The sequence below is a fragment of the Anabrus simplex genome, chromosome 8 (assembly GCF_040414725.1).
Source record: "Anabrus simplex isolate iqAnaSimp1 chromosome 8, ASM4041472v1, whole genome shotgun sequence".
NCBI classification, from domain to species: Eukaryota; Metazoa; Arthropoda; class Insecta; order Orthoptera; family Tettigoniidae; genus Anabrus; species Anabrus simplex.
The window spans coordinates 24863365-24885755 of NC_090272.1; the positions used below are offsets into that span (position 1 = coordinate 24863365).

At 39.4% G+C, this 22391-nt stretch overlaps 1 protein-coding gene across 1 annotated transcript in view; it reads right to left on the reverse strand.

Annotated features, from left to right (window-relative positions):
• sv (shaven) overlaps positions 1-22391 on the reverse strand; it is a 183785-nt gene that overhangs the window by 118507 nt on the left and 42887 nt on the right. Inside the window, exon 2 of the mRNA XM_067152819.2 lies at positions 5474-5639. Within this exon, the coding sequence (XP_067008920.2) occupies positions 5474-5639 (166 nt within the window). The remainder of the gene's footprint in view (positions 1-5473; positions 5640-22391) is intronic.

The following is a 22391-nucleotide window of genomic DNA, read 5'->3' on the forward strand; positions in this document are numbered from 1 at the left end:
ATAATAATAATAATAATAATAATAATAATAATAATAATAATAATAATAATAATAATAATATTATAAGCAAAATAGTCTTTAGAACTTTTCTTCTTCTGCCGTTGTTCCCCACGCGGTTGCGAAATGTATCACACGTATGGACTTGGCTCTGTTTCGTGGGTGGAAGCAGTTCCTGAAATATTATTAACTTTTTCTGCATTGGCTGGCAGTGTGGTGTACTTTCCGTATTGAGAGTAACGGAAATACCGAGAAAAAAAAAATCTGATGTGGCTAAAATCACTGACGACCTGAATCGAAGCCTGTACTCTCTAAGACGCCGACCCAATGCTGATCATTAAAACAAGGAGCCGAACACAGAATATTTAGGAGTCTTTTTCTTCTACCCGTGTGGGGTTGTGGCTACGAACTATGTAGCAATGTATATTTGGCCCTGCTTTTGGACGGATGCACTGTTTGGAGGAATGTAATCACTATTGCGTGTTTCTGTGGTGCGTTGTCTGAATATGAAGAGGGGAGTGTTGGTACAAACACAAATAGTCAGTTCCCGATCCAGAAGAATGAATCAGTCGCGCTTAAATCCCCGACCCGGTCGGAAAACGAACCCAGGGGCTTCTCAATCGCAGGCCAATGCGCTAACCATCCAGCCTAGGATCCGGACGACTTGACTGTTAATAATCCAAGATCCACTCACATCCATACAACAGTACAGAGGACGTAATTTAGAAAGTGTGTGTTGGGCAAACAGAAATGACTCGTCTCATAGCAACCGTGCAGCTTGTGTCTGATGGCAAGTGGTCATCTAAAATGAGCAGCCATGACCGAGGTACATGTAGTCTGTTTCTTGGAAGTTCAACTCGGCATCTATCCTCTCTCAACATTAATCAGAAGGAGAGTGGAAGACGTCTGTCACTTAAGGTACCGGCGAAAGAAAGCAAAGGTCACGAAGGGCGTGAAAATGAAGGACTCCCGAGACCTCGCAAACCTAACAACGGAGGTCAGATGGGAGAGGTACAAATTAGGATCCTTACACGAATGAAAGCAATGCCAGTGATCACCAACCCACCCTCCCTAGTTGAGAGTAGGCAGGGGATACCGGGGATGTATTCCACCACCCCAACCATCACTGGTTCTATGAAATATAATTCTGCACATTAAAATCAGGCTTGAAAGTAAATCTGTACAATCTAAAATAAGCGTAATTACGTTTGTTGCATTTTCCACTTCACTCGACTGACACTTGGTTGTATCCGGTCCCTTGAAAGTCTATTACTATATCAAACACGAGTTTCTAAAAGGAATGAAGGCATATTACGGATAGTTATGTAAATTAATAGTTGATATTCGGTGGTAATCAAGCAGCACCTCTCATGTTTTAAGAAATCAGACAAGCTCATCTCACTGTCTGTTTTCGACGTCGAGAATCAATCAGACCGCCGTCACGTTAGGAGCGTCTAATTGCCACCTGGACGCTGGCTTATCGACATAGCATTGGTCTCGCTTCGCCTCCATCATTAAAATATCCACTCCTCACTGCTTTGAGATGTTCTCGTGGCCGATTCGCTACGGTTGTTTATGCCTCGGACAGTCTCGATTTCGTGAAAATAGAACACAGGCGATCTCCAAGTCCATTAACATATCTACATTGCATTACACATTATAGGAGGGTGATGGAAACATGCTGCGATACGGTATTGAGTTCTAAAATACTTCTTTTCCACTACGACGGCGATACCTACAGACTAGAGTTTAAACCGTAAGAAACGAACATTTTCCACATTGAAACAGTTAAGACAAATCTCTTCGAATGGTCTGTATCTATATTTATATAAATAAAACAAAGCAAACCGTACAGACCATGAAGGCCCTTGGAGAAGTAGAAGGTAAAGGCTTCCACTATTCGTAACCTTGGCACTTTATGGGGTAGAGTGGTTAGATCTACGCCCAGTCGGCTTTGCCCCCAAGAATTAACCTGGTACCCATTTTTGCTGCAGGCTGAGTGAACCTCAGGACCATGTACAGATCCAGAAGTGTAAATATCGTTTCTTAAATTTTACGACTTCCTGACGGGGATTCTAACCCACGTCCTTCCGGGCGAACCGAGCACGTCTTTACCGCCTCGGCCAGGCAGCACCTACTTCTTCTCCACCCGCCGATTTTTCCACACTGTCGGAAGGCGTTTGTCACATATTTGGACCCGGACCCGTTTTATGGACGGATACCCTTCCTGACGGCAATATATATGGAGGGACGTGTTCACCATTACGTGCTTGTGTTGTGTGTTGAGTGTAAATGATTAGCAGTGTATTGAAAACAACACAAACACCCACTCCCAAGCCGGGGGAGTTAACGAGCCTTGACTAAAATACCCGACCCGGTTGGAAATCGATTTCGGGACCGCTGAACCGAAGATACCGACGTTGACCATTCAGCCAAGAATCTGGAGTGACGCAAACGTACACGGAGGCAATTAATATTACTGGAGAGGGCGCTAGTTGTAAATTCCATAGAGACCTTCAGATCTGACATGCGGCCAAAAATATGGCTTCACATTCAACCAGAGGAAATATATGTAAATAATAATAATTTGTGTGTTTTAGAACATTCATTTCATGAGTATCGTATTACAGTAATGAATAAGAACATATAACGAGTAATTCCTACAAATGCTGCTATTAATTTAAATTCCCTGCTAATGTTTCAAAAGCCAGCTTTAGTCATTAGAGACCATCAATACTATTCAATTATTCTTATTCAAGCTGAAATGTTTCGCCTTGTTTAAACGCTTCTTCTTATCAACAGCTTATATATCAGAATATTTCAATCACATATAAAAAATAACAACTGTTCATTGTAGAAAAATTATTAAATCAAATACATTAGGAATTACATTTAGTTTCTCGATTAAAATTGCATATCATATATTCACTATATACACATTGATGAATATGAGGCGGCCCTAGAAATACCTGGGAAAGTTAAAGGCATTCTTATTCTTCATTCGTGCAGCTCGAAGTCTCTTTTTGGGAAGAATAAGTCTGGTACGAAATAATAATAAAATAAAAAATCTGTACGAAGTCATGTAAACTATATAGAATTTGATCCAGTAATAGGCCTACTTTGAACTAGGTGAAGAAGAAGCAACCCTCTTAACTACGAAACGAGTAGGTCAAGATTGCCACTCTGCAGCGGAACTCAAGTAATGCGCGGTAATTTTGGTGTTCAGTACGTTACCTGATATCAAGTCTGAAACCCTATGATTTACATTTCTCATTCACCTCAACAAGTTTCTTTGAATAGGATTATGCCGTTTTAATGAACTGGCAGCAGCTTTGAAGTAAACTGAGTGGAATTATCGGAACAGAATGCTTAAAGAATGCTGGAAAAATTTGCAGGTAATGTACCTAATGCCGTCACCCAAGGAAGAGCTAATTATTGCTCCACTTTTTGGTGTACAGGACTGTACTCAGCCGTGTTGTTATAACAAGAACGTGCTTACAGCGCCACAAGGGCGTTAATCTTATCAATTTACACGGAGAATTGGCCGTAAAGGCTCGATACTATATAATGTGTGTTCTTAATCCGTCATGGTCAAGCATTTCAAAGTTATTGGTATCTAGCGCTCGCACTGCAGCTGAGACACGAATCTATTACAGAAAGAGGCAAGGAACATTTCCCTGGCATTAGGAGATTCCACGCTAGAGGGGCACGATTGTTGAGTGTCATCATCACTGACTTTATTCCTTTATTATTTATATTTATATGTTTGTTCAGAATGAGATGACTACGCGACATCTTCACCAGCTGTTCCCTTACAAGGCTGTTTTGTTTAGATTAGATTTAACAAGGTTACAGGAGAATGAATACCTCTGTATCCCAGTAGGTAAGTGCTTCTCTGGTCCGGCTCCAAGGTTAAATGGTTAGCGTACTAGTCTTTGGTCACAGGGGTCGCGGGTTCGATTCCCGCCAAGGTCCGTACTTTTGACCATAATTGGTTAATTCCCCTGACATGGGGACTGAATGTATGTGTCGTCTTCATCACCATTTCATCCTCATCATGACGCGCAGGTCACCTACGGGAGTCAAATCCAAAGACCTGCACCTGGCAAACCGAAGTCCTTGGACACATCCCGGCACGCCATTTCAACACTTCTGTGAATCAGCAGAAGAATATCGGCCTCCGGGTCTAGAAGATCGTGGGTCAAACCCAGCAGAGGAAGTCGGATGTTTGAAGGGCAAAAATAGCCCTTTCCCTCCATGTCGTACGATGCCAGCATATAAAAGGTTTCTGGTGACACACTTGGTGTTTGCCTGACAAAAATAAAACTCAATCGGAGATAGACCAACAAAGATCCGGTTTCTCTATCATCTGGTAGAATAAAAAGAACGTCAAAATTGACACGCAGGCGGGCTAGTTGGTGTCAAATCAAAACGCCCGCACAGTGGAAAACTCTATTATTATTATTATTATTATTATTATTATTATTATTATTATTATTATTATTATTATTATTATTAGCATTTAATAGTCGTTTTTCGAATTAACACACTGAAGATTTTCGGCTATTCAAGGAGGGAAAGATGAATGGGCTGGGAAGGTGGCGGCCGTGGCTTTTATTAAGCTACAACCACAGTGTTTGCCGCAGAAAACCATCTTCATTGCTGCCAGTGGTAGGATTCGAACCCGCCATCACCCGAATGCAAGGTGACATCTATAAGATGCGGCCAACTCACTAGGTTAATTATTATTATCCGGAATATTATTCCAATGTACAATGCCAATTGTACCTCATTATGGAGTTTCGTTTAAATGATGAAAGTCTCCTTCCTGATGTGTTAACCTTTTAAAGAATAGTTTAGTCTTCAAACAGCTGGAACTGGTTCTCTCCTGAGATATTTCTCACGGTCTATGAAAGCAATTTATGTAAGCCTGAACATCTCGCAATATGTATCTAAAGATACAACATTAGATTTCCAGTGTCCCTAAACGAAATTTTACAACTGTTTCCTGACAAGGAGGCATTTTCCAATATTATGCTGTCATTGTCATAGATATCTTACTCAATGTTAATAATAACTCTTAATATTTCTTCTCCAATCAGCGAACGATTTCATCCCGCGATCATCACGCAATACTTATTAGTTACAGACAGAGCCACAAAAAACATTTTTACCTGTGCGAAAATCAAGTTATCATGAACATATTTCCCGGTCATGGCCTTCTATGAACGGCTGCCGCCACCAGCCTGCAGGGCTCCTGGCCATCCTTACATCACGGTTGCTGTGGTTTCAGTTCCTTTACACATATACTGTCGCGTTACGTTACACAATGTACCAGTAAGAAAAATGGGCACGATTGGATGTATACTATGCCGTAAATAGCGTTGGTAACACTTCTGATCTGCTGGTTGGACACGAGCGTTGCATGTGTGATAGATGTGGGCATGTATGAGGCTGCAACAGAGTTAACACTTACCTTGAGAGGATCTTGGAGACACAGCCGTGCGAGACTCGAAGCTGTCTTGAGATGTCGCAGGGTCGAACACCGTTGTGCGCAAGTTCCACAATCCTCTGCCGGACAACGTCAGGTAGCGGCCGGCCGTTGACGAACACTCCGCCGAGCTGGTTCACACCGCCATGACCTGAGGCAAACAAGAACATCGCGTTACATCGCAATACCAGGTAAAAAACACGAAGTTGGGACAGGTGCATTTAACATGTGTATTGTCTCCGGATGATGATGATGATGATGATGATGATGGCATATTCTTCTTCTTGTTCTTGACATGTGATCAAAGTTACAATCAATGGTATTTTGTAAGGAGGAAGTAAGAGATATTTCAGGTATAGATAACCCTTTAACAATGCTAATATAATAATAATAATAATAATAATAATAATAATAATAATAATAATAATAATAATAATAATAATAAAGTAATAATAATAATAATAATAATAATAATAATAATAATAATAATAATAATAATGACCACAGAGGGGCTGTCAGGATCAGATTTTCAGTATGCGCCAGGTAATTGAAAAATGCTACGAGAGGAATAGGCAGTTGTGTTTATGTTTCGTAGATCTAGAGAAAGCATATGACAGGATACCGAGGGGAAAGATGTTCGCCTTACTGGGGGACTATGGAATTAAAGGTAGATTATTAAAATCAATTAAAGGCATTTATGTTGACAGTTGGGCTTCAGTGAGAATTGATGGTAGAATGAGCTCTTGGTTCAGGGTACTTACAGGGGTTAGACAAGGCTGTTCGTAGTTTACATGGATCATCTGCTGAAAGGTATAAAATGGCAGGGAGGGATTCAGTTAGGTGGAAATGTAGTAAGCAGTCTGGCCTATGCTGATAACTTGATCTTAATGGGAGAATGTGCCGAAAGCCTTCAGTCTAATATCTTGGAACTTGAAAATAGGTGCAATGAGTATGGTATGAAAATTAGCCTCTCGAAGACTAAATTGTTGTCAGTAGGTAAGAAATTCAACAGAATTGAATGTCAGATCGGTGATACAAAGCTAGAACAGGTCGATAATTTCAAGTGTTTAGGCTGTGTGTTCTCCCAGGATGGTAATATAGTAAGTGAGATTGAATCAAGGTGTAGTAAAGCTAATGCAGTGAGCTCGCAGTTGCGATCAACAGTGTTCTGTAAGAAGGAAGTCAGCTCCCAGACGAAACTATTTTTACATCGGTCTGTTATCAGACCAACTTTCTTTAACTGAAGCGAAAGCTGAGTGGACTCGGGATATCTCATTCATAAGTTAGAAGTAACAGACATGAAAGTAGCGAGAATTATTGCTGGTACAAACGGGTGGGAACAATGGCAGTAGGGTACTGGGAATGAGAAGATAAAGGCTAATTTAGGAAGGAACTCGATGGATGAACCGGCTTCGGTGGTGGAGTCATGTGAGGCGAATGGAGAAGGATAGGTTATCTAGGAGAATAATAGACTCTGTTATGGAGGGTAAGAGAAGTCGAGAGAGTGACCATGACGACGATGGTTAGACTCAGTTTATAACGATTTAAAGATAAGAGGTATAGAACTTAATGTGGCCACAGCAGTAGTTGCAAATGGAGGATTGTGGGGACGTTTAGTAAACTCACAGAGGCTTGCAGACTGAACGCTGAAAGGCATAACGGTCTTTTTGGAGATTTCTAAATGTTTCTGACGAAGAAGAATGGTTACTCCATATGATTAGAGAGGTCTTACATGAGCAATCTGCCAGGCGTAAGCTCCGTTACATTTTCAGAAGGCTCACTATCAAGAGGTCACAGGAATAGCGAAACATCCAAATAATCTCGACAAAATGGCAACTAACTGCTTTGTAGACCATGGTCATTCATTGTCTGCTATTGTTAAGTTATGAGGGCCGTGGAAACAGGATCTTGATGTTTGACTCGGCCTTCTTATCTTGAAGCATATTGTCTATAGAGAGTGATACATAATTGCACTTACCCTCGTGGAAATCTTAGTAGTTTGAGCCTGAACATTAAATCCCAACAACATTAGAATGGACTCGAACGACTGTAAGAGTTTACATCAGAGCGTCAAGCTTTCATCACGTGCACGACGATCCGTCTTAAAACTGATCAGTTATCAGTTCGTAAGGAAGGAGAATTCTTTAGAGGATGGCGATTATACGAAAATAAATATTTGAAGCAGTCTATTGCGAAGTGCATTTTGAAGTTAATTTCAGCGCATTATAACTCACGAATGTAGTCCAGTTTGGAAGATTGGAGAAGTGTGAAGAATCACTGATGGTTTGGACGTAGGCATTCGGGGAGGAGAAAAACCAAACACGGGAAACCTAAAATTGCGTGCAATTAAGGTGAATCACACGATCGCATGTGACAAAACACCAGGGGGAGTATCATTGTGGTCTAAAGGAACGTTAATGGTCGGGCATGCTCCATATAATGGTTGACTGCGCACGCGCCGCTATGCTAGGGCCTGGAGGTAGCGCGAAGAGGCCATTACCGGGAACAGCAGTCGCGAAAATACCAGTTCAACTGAGATTCGTTGAAAAATATTTTCTATTTTCTCAGTGTTAAAATAATAATAATAATAATAATAATAATAATAATAATAATAATAATAATAATAATAATAATAATAATAATAATAGATCTAGCAATTTTCTCTGATTCTTTAGACATGGGCACAAAGCAAATTAACGACTTCAAGGCGCAGGTGGAAAAAGCATTCCCCCAGATCTCTTTGGAGAAAACGCAGTTCATAGCTAACATCAAGCCAGCACCAAGAGAGCTATCAGTAAACCAGGGTCAATCGAACGAAAATATAAATTTAGATATCTTGGTGAGTGGATAGAACCAAACATCTCTGAAAAAGAAGCTTTCGCGTTGCGCATGAGTACAATGTAAATGGCTTATCAACTGACCAAAGACGTTTACAAAGAAAAATCCATATCCTTGAACGCAAAACTCAGACATTATTTTACAGTCATAAAACCACAGGCTTTGTATGCAGCGGGAAGCCTTGATATGAACAAGAAAGGCCTGATAGAAAAATGGGAAATTAAGGAAAGATATTAGGAAAAATTCTTGGCCCAGTTAAAGACAAAGATGAATGTAGACGGCGGCATAACTATCTCTGTTTTAAGCCGAAATCCTGTTCGTGTCATGGTAATGGTACACACCAGTTATTATTATTATTATTATTATTATTATTATTATTATTATTATTATTATTATTTATCTGATATTGCAGAAGATCTAGAGAAATTGCTGAACGGTATGGGCGGAGTCTTGAGTAAGAAGTACAAGATGAAAATAAATAAGTACAAAACAAAAGTAATGGAGTGCAATCGAACGAAGTGAGGTCATGCAGGAAGTGTTAAATTAGAAAAAGAAGTCTTAAAGAAAGTAGATGAATATTGTTACTCGAGTAGTAAAATAACTAACGATGGTAGAAGTAAGGAGGACATAAAATGCAGACTAGCAGAAGCAACGACGGCCTTTCTTAAGAAAGGAAATTTGCTCCCTTCGAACATTGATATAGGAATTAAAAAGATGTCTGGAGCGTGGAATTGTATGGAAGTGAATCATGGACGATAACTAGCTCAGAAAGAAAGAGAATAGAAGTTTCTGAAATGTGGTCTTACAGAACGGTGAAGGTGAGGTGGATCGAATATCGCATAAAGAGATACTGAATCGACTTGGCTAAATGTGACGAGAAGAAGAGAATGACAGGGCACATCTAAACACATCCAGATCTTGTTCAGTTCGTTTTTAAGGGAAGTGTAGGTGGTAAGAAGGTATGAAGGTATGAATATGGCAAGCAGATTAGAGCAGATGTAGGATGTAATAGCTACGTAGAAATGAAAAGTTTAGCACAGGATAGTGTGACATGGACAGTTGTATCAAACCACTTTATGGATTGATGACCCAACAACAACAATAATAATAACTGTTGTTGGTTTTATCCCCCAAATATTACTTCTACGGTCTCTGGAGACATCGAGATGCTGAGATGCCGAGATGCCAAAATGCCGGAATTTTATCTAGCATGCCGGTAAATATATCAACACTAGGCTGAATTGCGCACCTTCAAATATTTAAGGACCAGGCTGGTTTGAACCCGTCAACTTGAGTTCGATATGTCAGCCATGCAGCTCTACGTATTATTATTATTATTATTATTATTATTATTATTATTATTACTATGAAATGATGTAAAGGAGAATGAGTAAGAAATGCGTAGTATGTTGCTCCTCATTAAGAATTCCAAGCACAAGGTGACCCGCGCTTGTTCTGTGGAGATTAGTGTAATTCCTACAGAAAGAATTGACACTGAGTGACTTGTTTTACAGATTAAACCTTGTCTGGAGTCGAAGCGAGGACTTGTGATGTGTACTGGTGTCAGGTATAAGTATACTTGTTGGAGCGAACGCGAAGAATACGAAAATATCACGAGCCAAGAGAGGTACGGCAATTTGTATGCTGGTCGTCAGAGCCTTGCTTGGCAAAAGTTGTGACTTTCTCTGAAAAAAACTCGCACGTCTACAACCTCAAGTTTAAAGTGGAAACATCCTGGCGCTATGAAAGAGAATTAAAAATCGTCTCGATATTCTCTTGAGCTTGTTTTAGTTCAAGAAAATGTCTACACTATTGTATTAAGGTGAAGTAGGCTCTCTCTACAAGTGAGCAGTGGATTGATGAATACAGTACGGTAACTTTCGAATACCATGAAACGTCTCCTCCAGTGAATTTCTTCTCCTTACAGTACATTTGCATGCACTTTGCTGGATTTAATATAACAGTTATGCATTTCAAAATATTAGGAAACTACTCCGGCATAGAGTCACTTTAAATATGTAATGTTTGCGCATCCCATGTCGTGGATGCTGATCCATTGTCACAGATTCTCCGCCCAGGATAACCTTCTTCTCTAATATCTTGATGAACGTTAACACTTCACATAATTTCCCGGCGCAGAAAAATACCTTTCAGTGACACAGTCTATCCATTGGGCTCTTCAGAATTGTACGATACATCTAACGTCTAAGGCCGGGTATAACGTTTGTTCGTAGAATTGTTCTCCGAGCCAGTACAGTTCATTTGATTTTAGGACCTAGTATCTTCAATAGTGCCATTCAGAATAAAAATGGCCCTGAATTCCGTCTGCCAACTGAATTTCAGCGCGCCATAGTATGAAGTCGTAAAAATAGGGGAGTCTAAGAACTACCTGATCTATTGTAAAGTGAAATTCTATAATATTATGCTTGTACATAGATTACTTCATTTCTTGTTTCAGTTTACTTTGTCGTGTTTTTTTCACCACATTAATATAAGGCTGTTTAGCGTTTAGAAAATACTTTGATGTTTGATGTTAATATTATAGATGATTAGATTAGATAAAATTGTAGAATATAGTTTAGATATAAATACCGCCATGTTAAATGTAGTTTATAAAACGTAGTTGTCACTGTAATTGGGACATTAATTCCTGCGGTGTAAAATAAATAAATAAATAAATAAATAAATAAATAAATAAATAAATAAATAAATAAATAAATAAATAAATAAATAAGACTATATGGTCTGAAACCGAGTCCCGTTATGGGAAACATTTTCGCCATTAGAAAGTTGGCCTACAATTTATAATCACCAGATTACGTGCAAAAAGCCTGGATTCAGTTCCAAACCTTTCCACGGTGTTAATATGGAGTGAGGTCATACGGCGCTGGTGATTCATTCGTCCAATGGAGACGCAAAGCCTTGGTGTTATTAACAAGAGTAGGCTAAAATCTAATTCCGGGTTTCATCCTCTCCCTACCTCATTATCAGCATCATCATCATCATCATCCTACATCTAGATGTGCAGGTTGCCCATGGGAGTTACATATAAAGACCTGCACCAGGCGAGTCGAACATGTCCTCGGATACATACGAGTAAATAAATAAATAAATAAATAAATAAATAAATAAATAAATAAATAAATACGAATCCCGTTTTGCACCGAGCTCGATAGCTGCAGTTGCTTAAGTGCGGCCAGTATCCAGTATTCGGGAGATAGTAGGTTCGAACCCCACTGTCGGCAGCCCTGAAATGGTTTTCCATGGTTTCCCATTTTCACACCAGGCAAATGCTGGGGCTGTACCTTAATTAAGGCTACGGCCGCATCCTTCCCACTCCTAGCCCTTTCCTGTCCCATCGTCGCCGTAAGACCTATCTGTGTCGGTGCGACGTAAAGCAACTAGCAAAAAAAAAAAAAAAAAAAGAATGATTTGCAAAGACCAATAGAGTTTTTTCCTAAGCCAATACGATTTATTCCAAGGTCGGCTAAACGATTTCCAAAGCCTCATACAACTGCTTACAAATTCCAGTAGAATTAACTTCAAAGTGAGATGAACACGTTTCTAATGCCCAGTATCATTGCTTCATATGCCCAATAGATCTGTTTTCAGGATCTCGTTGAAATGATTCAGGAGACTAGTAAAGTTTTGGGAAATTTTATCTGAAGTTCCACGCTTTTTTTTTTTTTTTTTTACGTAAGGACTACAGCATATTTGGGCTCTCATTTCAATGTCTTGGCCATTATACGGCCAAGAGGCAGTTACATTCGTTAGATATGTACAGTAATGCTGAGGGAGCTGGATAAAATGGTCGGAAGAATGATAGAGTGCTTTAAATATCAATCTTGACTGGCTGCTTCCTACCACCCGGAGCTGTTGTGGAGGGCTGCAATATGGCTGCAGTATTCAACATCGCCCTCCCCTGTACAACAAAGCCTCTAAGTGTATTATCGTTGCACTCAGATGTCATGTATACAGAGAAATGAATGAGCAGCAGTCTGGCCCCTTGAGGGAGTAAGGAGGACCCTTTAATGGCCACAACTCATTTTTTATGATCGTTTGCATTCACGGAGCAGAAACACTTCATCGGCTGTTGCATGTACCGAGATAAAACACACTTCTGATCAATTCCACGCGCAACTGGAGTCAAATAGCTAATTAATTCGTATTATCAAGATGGTGTCAAGTCTAGGAAGACAGCTGTTGCGCGGTATTGTGAGAGTCTACTCAACCGGCAGTCTTTGTCATGTCTTTGTTATAGATGGATCTGAAACATTGCCACGTTCAAATTTTATGCAGACTCATATAGCGTTAAGAAAACAGCTCTGATTTAAAGAACGGTAAATTCATTTACATGTCATTATTGAACAGTGAATTGTAAGCTCCATTTGCTACATGTTCCTAGTTCAAATAGGACGTGTAACCAAGATGCTAGTCTTCCAAATAGGTTAACCGTTTGTTAACAACAGATACCAGAGCCAAAGAACGCAATGTTCCGATTTAACACCGTATAGAAAAGTGATTAGAAATTAAATTTTCGTCACACTGATTATGGTCATCATCAGCTTTTCTCTGCCTAGCAGCAGGTTTTCGGATGCATTTTCCAAGCCGATGTGTCTTCTGCCCTCCCTTTAGTCATCCAGTATCTTCCATTAATTTTCACAATTCCATCATCTGATACCTCTTTCTTCCCATCAATATTCCAGTGCCTGTGCTAATAAACATTTCCTTCGTAAACAGTGACTTTACCATCCTTCTTTCTCTTTTGAATGCTTTTCAGTATTGCCATCCATTCTTCACCTACTCTTTCCAATGCTGCTTCATTCTTTTTGTCTTTCCAGTTGATTATGGAGAAGGGGAATGGTAGGATACAGTTCAAACATTGTCACTTGTTCGTGATTTATCGAGAGTGTACAGTTTCCGAAATCGTCGATATTATTTCTTATACTGTAAGTGAAGTTGCTACAGATCTAGAGTGAATGAATGATGTTTACTCCCAAACAGGAAGTACCAGCAACAGGGGAGAGTAATCACTGGTAAAACCTGCAGTTAATACTAAAGATATTCCGATAACAAAATGTTACATAAATAATTAAAGTAAACTCAACAGTAACGTACTAATAAAAACTGGTAGATCTCACCTGTGTTCTATGTTATGTAACACGTAACTGTGCTTAAAGTATTATTAAGTAGAGGTACTGCAACATGAGTCCTGCCCAACTGATCAATTGTAGTTAATCAGAAAACGAGCGAGCAGCATCCGCATTTCGCCTTCTTGCTGTTGAGTTCAGGTACCAAGGCATCATAGCTAAACACGTGGAGTACGTTAAAAATCGCTAAGGGGAACCTATAACGAATTGCGAGAAAGTGATTTACGTTTTATTTTTGTAGTTTTGTAGTGGTGCTTAAGTAAAACGATGCATTGATTCATATTAGCGCTCGTAGTGGTGCTTAAGTGAAACGATGCATTGATTCATATTAGCGCTCGTAGTGGTGCTTAAGTAAAACGATGCATTGATTCACATTAGTGCTCGTAGTGCTTAAAAAAAGTCAAACTGCTAATCTAATAGACCGGATAACGATGTTTAAGAAAACGATTGTACATTTTATGAATAAATAAATAATATATCCTCATGCTTTATTATATTTTATTTACCTGAAGTTCGTAGCTCATGTCCCTGGAGTGTTTTCAACGTTGGGTAGCGTGACTTTTGAGACGAATATGTCTCATGGCTGGGGATCATCCGATAATGTGTGTGACGTTACCGTACGCTTTGGTCGCGGCTATCGTCATCAATGTTTGAATTTCTTTTACTGAAAGACATGTTCATGATTATTAGATTTCTGCAAAGGGAAAAGTTTATTTATTAAAGATTAACGTAAGGACTTTTTCTGAAGGTAGAAAGACCTTAACAAGTATTGAAGAAACGGAAACCATCAAAGTATCACTCGAACAGCGCTTTAGTTAACATTTCGGTCCTTATTATTACACTATAGTGTTTTCTTGGTGTCACAGCTTTCTACATGTGCCACTCACATTTCCACACAATCTCCAGTAGTACCCTTTCCTTTGCATCTAGTACTTTCTCCACCCAGTAGCGTTGCACATTACAGTCCATACATTAATGTGTAAAGTACTTGTTCGTGTTCTGTTAATCTGATACACCTCACCTCCGTATAAACAACGCTCTTCCGCTGAACAAGAATGTAAAATTATTCCTCCTTTTTTTTCTCTCCCCAGATGAATGAATCTGTTTTCTTGTGATTACCCGCTGTGGTTGCTACTGGGCACATCCGCTGGAGGACGTGTTGTGGTCTACTCCAGTCAAACCAGGCTTGCTACTTCACAAGTAGTGGTTAAGTTTTGGCTCTGAGATTTACCGAACTTCTGCCTGAACAGAACTGAAGAATAAATACTAAGAAAAACGGTGCGAATATCTTTGGAACAGACAAATTGCATGGCAAGTAAAGAAATTACAGGTATGTTTCGGCTGCAGTGAATGGAACGTTATTCCAAATACTTGTATTAGAATAGAAAACAGAAAGGTAAAATTGACTGTATAGTCACCTAGTTTTCACGAGCTTTATTTACATACTTGAAAGTCAATAAAAGACAATGTAATGGGTTTAATTATTCGTTAATATTCCTTCAGTTTCTTCCGATATTCATACGACGTCAAAGGAAGGGATCAGGTGCTGAAGAACATTTTCCTGTGAGCGCGGATCTTACGCCCTCACGTGCCAAGCCCCGCCTCTCAGTGACCCACTAATATTGCAGGTCATTAGAAGAGGGACGTGGGACCTTTAAAACAGCGACATCACATAACACAAGTTGTACAGATACAAACCAAATATTTTATTGAACCTGAAGGAACTGCACAGGAGGTTTTACAGCTCTCCCACTGATGAAAGATTCGGTCTCATAAACGAGGGCGCTATCTTACGCTGTATAACAGGATCATGAGACTGGAGATTTGTGGAACGAATTACACATGTAAAATAAGGTATATTCACCATGTTCCCAGTCCTTAGGTTTGAGTGATGCCGGAAATGAACCAGGTATGGACCTCGTGTGTAAGAAAGCTGGCTGAATCCGGGGATCTGTGGTAGACTCGCGACCAAGTCGTGAGTTGTTTATTCCCTTGTGTCAGGAACCGGGAGTTTGTGCTGTCTCGAACATTCATCCAGCTCATACAGCAAACACATAGCCGTGGTTCGAATCTCGATCAGTGATGTGGGATTTTTGACAAATTGTACGTTCGAGGTCCACCTTCGGCAGTTCTGAAAATGGTATTCCGTGCTTTCCACCAAGTAAATATCAAGGCAGTATCTTAATTAAGGAATCGGCTACCACCTTCTGTGTCCTAACCCCTTCACATCTCATTACGACCAAAGTCACGTATAGATTTAATAATAATAATAATAATAATAATAATAATAATAATAATAATAATAATAATAATAATAATAATAATAATTTATTCTAAGAAAAGATCACGGACATAATGCGCACACTTAGAGCTCGCTTCTAGGGCCACGTACGATGGATGGGCGACTCTCGCTGGACAAAAAGCATTTTTAACAATTTCTTTCAAAACCAAAAACAACAATTCCTTGCCACGTTAACGTCAAGAAAGACGTCATAGAAATGGGCCCACGAAAGGAAGACGCGGACAAAGGACACAGCAAGCTAATGAAAACCTACTGGTTCAATAGAACATTCACTAAAACCAGAACGCATAATGGAACTTATCGTGATTCCTAGTTGACCCATTAAGGAATAATAATGATAATAATAATAATAATAATAATAATAATAATAATAATAATAATAATAAGAAGAAGAAGAAGAATGTGGCCTCAGCTGCATACATTCTGATTAAACGCCATTCAGGCATCCTGCGTGTCAATTTAGACGTTCCGTTTTACTCTCTCCGATGGTGGAGTAACTGTACTCTACTCAGGTTTATGGATAAGTATTTCTCCCCTTCCTTTAAATTTCAGGAATGCACAAACTGTTTCACCAGATATCTTTTACGAAATGGAGTGTCGGATGGAATATTCTTTCCGACCTGAAAGATTTCGACTAGCTCTGCCTGATCTGAGAGAGGCCAATACTCCTACGCTGATCCACATAAGGAGCGAACTGCCCCGGATGACACAGGCGAAGGAAGCTTTCTAAAACAGAAACCACTTTTCCCTTTGCGAAAATCAAATTATCATAAACTAGCTGTTACCTAAGGCTTCGCTCGCGAGGATTTCGTAAGGTGATAAAAAGTCATTGTTCCTCGGTACTGCACTAAGACATTACCTGAAAATTCCTAAAACTCGCGGAAAAATTGCATTTTATTTACCCCAGAACCTCTTTGTAAACTACGTTTGTGGGATTGCCTTTTGGGGCTAAGATGACAAGGTTAATGGCAGAGCTAAATCTGGAACATGCGACATGGAACTCTGCATGTGAGAAACAGTTCTCTTTTAAGTCGAAAAAAATAAAGGGTTTCTTTATTTTTAAAGGAGATTCTAAATACTAGTTTTCATATCTGTAACATGTTAGGTTTTTGTGATATTATGTTGTAGATAATCTCGCTACTGTAGAATCTTGGAGCTGACGTTGCCATGGTTACGGCAGTTCATTTCTTATCCGACTCCTAGAGCAGGGGTAGTGTTGTGCCTATATCTCCATAACGGTTGGTTTTAGGGCCTTAAAACATGATTTTTGGGCCCATAGAGCTTGTCGAGTTTTGCACTTCACGTCAAGGTTCTTAAATTGAGCTTTGTCTTGTCCATGTACGACAAATTCGATTACTCGACTAAATTAGCCTAGTATTTTTGTATTTCTCCCCGTGGCCACTTCCACCATCTCAAATTGTTTTTAAAATAAAATACAGCCCATGTCCCTCAGGGATAATTAATATTTACATTATCAAAATAATTTGTAGAATCGGTCCTGTAGTTCCTAAGATTATCCATTACATACAAACAAGCTTTAACCTCTTTATATATTATTATAGATATGTCTCCCGGTCATGGTCATCCATCGCCTTTTACCATCTTATGAACACGTGGTTATACTAGGCAACTTTAATACAAATTTGTTAACTCGGACTAGTGAAACAATACGTTTTCGAAATATTTTTCTCTCTTGTGACATGACAATATTGCCCTCGGAACCAATTAACCACGTTCGTACTTCCACCGTCTCTTCTGATACACTCATTGATTTTATGATAATCAATAATCCACACAAGGTTCTTAAACACAGTCAAATACCTGTTCCTGAAATATCAACTCATGACCTTATATACTTAGCGTATTCGGTAAGAGTTCCTAAATATAGGTCGAAATACGTGACTTTTATAGACTTTAAATTTATAGATTTCCATCACCTAAAACAAGATGCAAATGTCGTTGGGGTGACATAATACTAATGAATGATATAGATGAAAAACTGGAAAATATTAATTCTCATATTCATGGACATATTCATGAACGAGAACTAACATGGACAATAAGCATGCTCCCAAGCGCTGTGTGAAAGTAACACGCCCGCCCTGTCCGTGGCTGACAACTGAAATTAAATCTCTGATGGCTCAGCGTGATTCGATACATAGACGTTACAAACGAAATTTATCAGCTGACACATTTGAACACTACCGTGTACTGCGAAATCGAATTAAACAAATTATCCGCAATAAGAAATTCGATTACTTCCGGCGTCTATCCAATAATATAAACGCTGATATTACTTGGCGACAACTTCGTACATTAGGTATTGGAAGGCCTCCTATGAACTATGTTAAACCAGAAATACTGCTTGACGAGATTAATAGACACTTTTCAATAGATGCTTTTACTCCTGAACACGATATAGTGCAGGCCACCATCAAGTCTATAGTACGACAACAATCATCTGATCGCCCATGTTTCGAATTTTGAACTGTTTCAGAGTCTGAAGTGAGACGAGAACTGATTTCAATTAAATCCCATGCAACGGGGGCTGATGGAGTCCCTATTTTCTTTATTACTAACATTATGAATATAATATTGCCGGTTATTAATGCGTACCTCTCCCGTGGTTATTTTTCGACAAAATGGAAAGGTGCACAAGTTGTCCCAGTACCAAAAAGGTCGCCAGCTAATGTAGCGTCTGACTTTCGTCCTGTATGCATTCTTTCAGCACTGTCTAAAGCTGTAGAAAAATTTATATATAGCCAACTTGTACAATACCTGGAAAAATATTATCTGCGTGACCCCTTCCAATCTGGTTTCAAGAAAGGTCATAACACAGGGACGGCACTACTAAGAATTACAGACAACGTTAGACGAGCTATAGACGAGCGGAAAGTGACTATACTTATTTTACTTGACTTCAGTAGTGCGTTTGACACAGTAAATATTGACATATTATTAGCGAAACTACAAATATTTAATCTGAGTCCCTCTGCTATTCAGCTCTTTGCTTGACCACGGACTGGAAGACGAAGCAAACAGGTGTCCCACAGGGATCTGTGCTTGGACCTCTTCTGTTTACTCTATATATCAATGATATATCTTCTCAGTTCAGTAACTGTAAGTATCATTTATATGCAGATGATCTACAAATATATTATCACTGTAAAGCTGTTGATATTGAGTTTGGAATTCATCAGATGAATTCTATTTTAAATCTAATTAGCTCCCATTCTAATAAGAACTGTTTATTAATTAATCCTAAAAAGACACAAGCTATTATAATAGGGCAACAAAGGCAGTTAAATATCCTTAATAATAAGTTATTGCTTTAACTTTTGCTATTTGGTGTAGCTATACCATTTCAGAAGTCGGTAAAGAATCTTGGGATTATCAAAAGTGATACACTAGATTGGAGTGAGTACATAACAAGCATCTGTAGGAAAATTCACTTGTCACTTCACCCTCTCAAAACTCACTTCTTCCACTAAGCATGAAGATTAAACGTATCCAGACCCTCATATTTCCCATACTAAATTATTGTGATATTGTAATGATTGATGCCACCATGGAACAAACATTAAAATTACAGAGGGCAATGAACTCATGCATTAGGTTTATATTTTCAATTAAATTTTCAACTCATATCCCCCCCCCCCTCCTATTATGAAATTCTCTCCTGGTTAAAAAACAATGAACTACGACATCTTCACACTGCAACTCTGTTGAATGAATCTAAACCCCAGTATTTATCCTCAAAGTTTAATTTACTCTCCTCCTCTCATGAACACAACACACGATCGACTACTACACTCTCAGTTCCTGTGCATCGCTCATCTTCATTTAACCGCTTCTTTCAAGTGTCTGGTGCAAGGCTATGGAATTCCCTTCCAGTCAGTGTTAGAAATTGCAATTCTTTAGCTTCTTACAAGTGGTCTTGCCGAGATTACCTATTAAATGTATAACCAGCTTGTATGAATGGAAGAATGAATGAGGTTAGGATTTATGTTTTGTTATATGATTTCATTATTCTGTTTTATGAAGTTTATTATAGTGTTTAGTGTAGGAGAGGGCCGTGAGCCTTAACTTCGCCACATATGAAGGCATGAAATAAATAAATAATTAATTTCAGATGGCAACCAGCCAGAAGATATAGCCTGCATGGTTGCTAGGTAGCAATACCTTACATCACTGTCTGTACGGTTGCTATTGTTATATTTCCGTCACATTTTGTCTCGTCACATTACACAAATTTTCAGATGACCTCAGCCATAAGATATATTTATGTCAAAAATAAAGAACGCAACCATATACTTCTTCATCAAGTCTGTGACGGCTCACTGCTCGACCCGATGTTTGCCTCGGACGAGATATACTGCGAGGTGTAACATTTTGTAAGAATGATATACAGTTGCAGTAGTACGTAGTTAATTCGCACTGGTAGTCATTTCTTTAATAACTCATTAACGACAGACGTTAACCGCAATTAAGAATGAAAGGCAGGCCGACATTCCTCACGTTCAATTGTCTACTTAGCACTGTTGTGTGGTCTCTCAATTATTCGAGGATATGAAGTGCAACCACACAGGCTGCTTCCCTTAATTGCCGAGCTTTGCAGTGAAAAGTTGTTTCTTAATTGGCCCGGGGGACACAAGAGCTGTGTTGTGTCGTATTCTAGGCCGCAGCACCAGCCAGCCGCGAACAAGACCCTCTGTGTGTGAACCGTTCCAGAATTAGTGCGCCTCAGACCCGGCTGATCGCGGACAAACAATTCTCTCAGCCTCAACACCTTTGCTTTTCAGACTGAAGCTTTCTGAGTATGTCGAAGCCACGACCGCAGAGGGTGCTGTTGAGTTTAGGTTTAGGGAAATATTTTCTTTCTGACGGATTTCTTCCTTATGAATGTTTTCACATCACACGTTGCCCCACACCAATAGGGGTTTGAAGAGAAAAACTGGGAAGAACTGGTGACCATTTTTCTTTCTACACAGAAAACTTTCTCCAAATATGGTTTTATATATGTGTTTGGGAAAATGCAATGGTCTTAAATGTCTTCAATAAATGAAACTGAAATTGAGAACGATCAATTTATTTGCGTCTAACGAATTGTTTACGAGATATCTGTAAGGAACATGGACTCAGTACCTATGAAACTGCCACCAATGAAATAATCATTTCTTTAGAGTACGATCAAGTGAGGCTTCTTTGAGTCATCTGTGCTTCACATCGCAGCCTACACGATCACATCGACCATCCCTACTCTAACGTCTCTCAGTCGTGGCCATCTATCAATACTTCACATCACAGCCTACACGATCACATCGACCATCTCTACTCTAACGTCTTTCAGTCATGGCCATCTATCAATACTTCACATCACAGCCTACACGATCACATCGACCATCTCTACTCTAACGTCTCTCAGTCATGGCCATCTATCAATACTTCACATCACAGCCTACACGATCACATCGACCATATCTACTCTAACGTCTCTCAGTCATGGCCATCCATCAATACTTCACATCACAGCCTAGACGGTTGCTAGGAAACATCGCTTTACATATTTTATATCGTTAATTTCGTGACGCAGATTTTGAGGTGACCGCCAGACATAAGAAATATTTAAGTCAACTTGTCTCAGTTCTATCGAAGATCAAAGCACAGTGTGCAAAATATGCACTTTCTTGACCCGTCTGATTTCTCTGCTTTCTTCGGTTATGTTAACCGCATGTACAGGTAAATAAGAAGTACTTTATCTTCCACTTCCATTTTGATGGTGTGAGAAAAATGCTCACGCCTCCAAGATAAGTGTCATGGTGCGGCCAAGGTGCCGTGGAATCCAAGGTTTATTCTAGTTCGTATTTTACTCCTTCACAACTTCACACACTTCTCCAATTCTCATTTCACTAATCAATTGAATTCATGATAGCAACATTACCCGAAACCACAGAGTTGCAGGATGTTTTTGTAGCGGAGGAAACTAACATTCTCTGATCTGAAGGAGGAGCGGAAAGCATCCTGAATGTGATTGCCGTGGCTGTGATAGGATACGTGTTGATCCGCACAATAGCCAGGTCAGATGGAGCAACAAACAACAGTTTATTGTTTCCAAATGTGCCATAACAGTTCGTGTGATTTCATTATGACATGAAACAATACAACTGAATTTCTATTCACGATTATCCACACTCACACACGGGATATAAACAACTTCCCACCACAGTACAATTCTTACCAATTCCCTTAGGGAATTTTTTGCTTCCGATTGAGAACGTTAAATGAATGCAGAAAGCTCAATCGTAAGGGTACCAGGGTTTCACTCCAGAGCGGCCTGTTCTCACCAGCCGGAAATCGCAAATCTCTAAGACACTAGGAACTTCATTTTCGATCATAGAAACGTAGCAAGTGGAGAGACATTGTGCTCACCACCTGATGTTAGCCGGCATTGCTTCCTCAGTCAACTCTTGTTCCTTTCCGGTCTCGACGGTATTAGCTTTTCAAGACCTAGAGAGTATTTTTCTCTTTCTGAGTAATATTAATGGTTACCCAATTTTACTTCCCCTTAAAACAGTAATCACCACACCCGCTAATGTTGTCCAATTGTACTTCC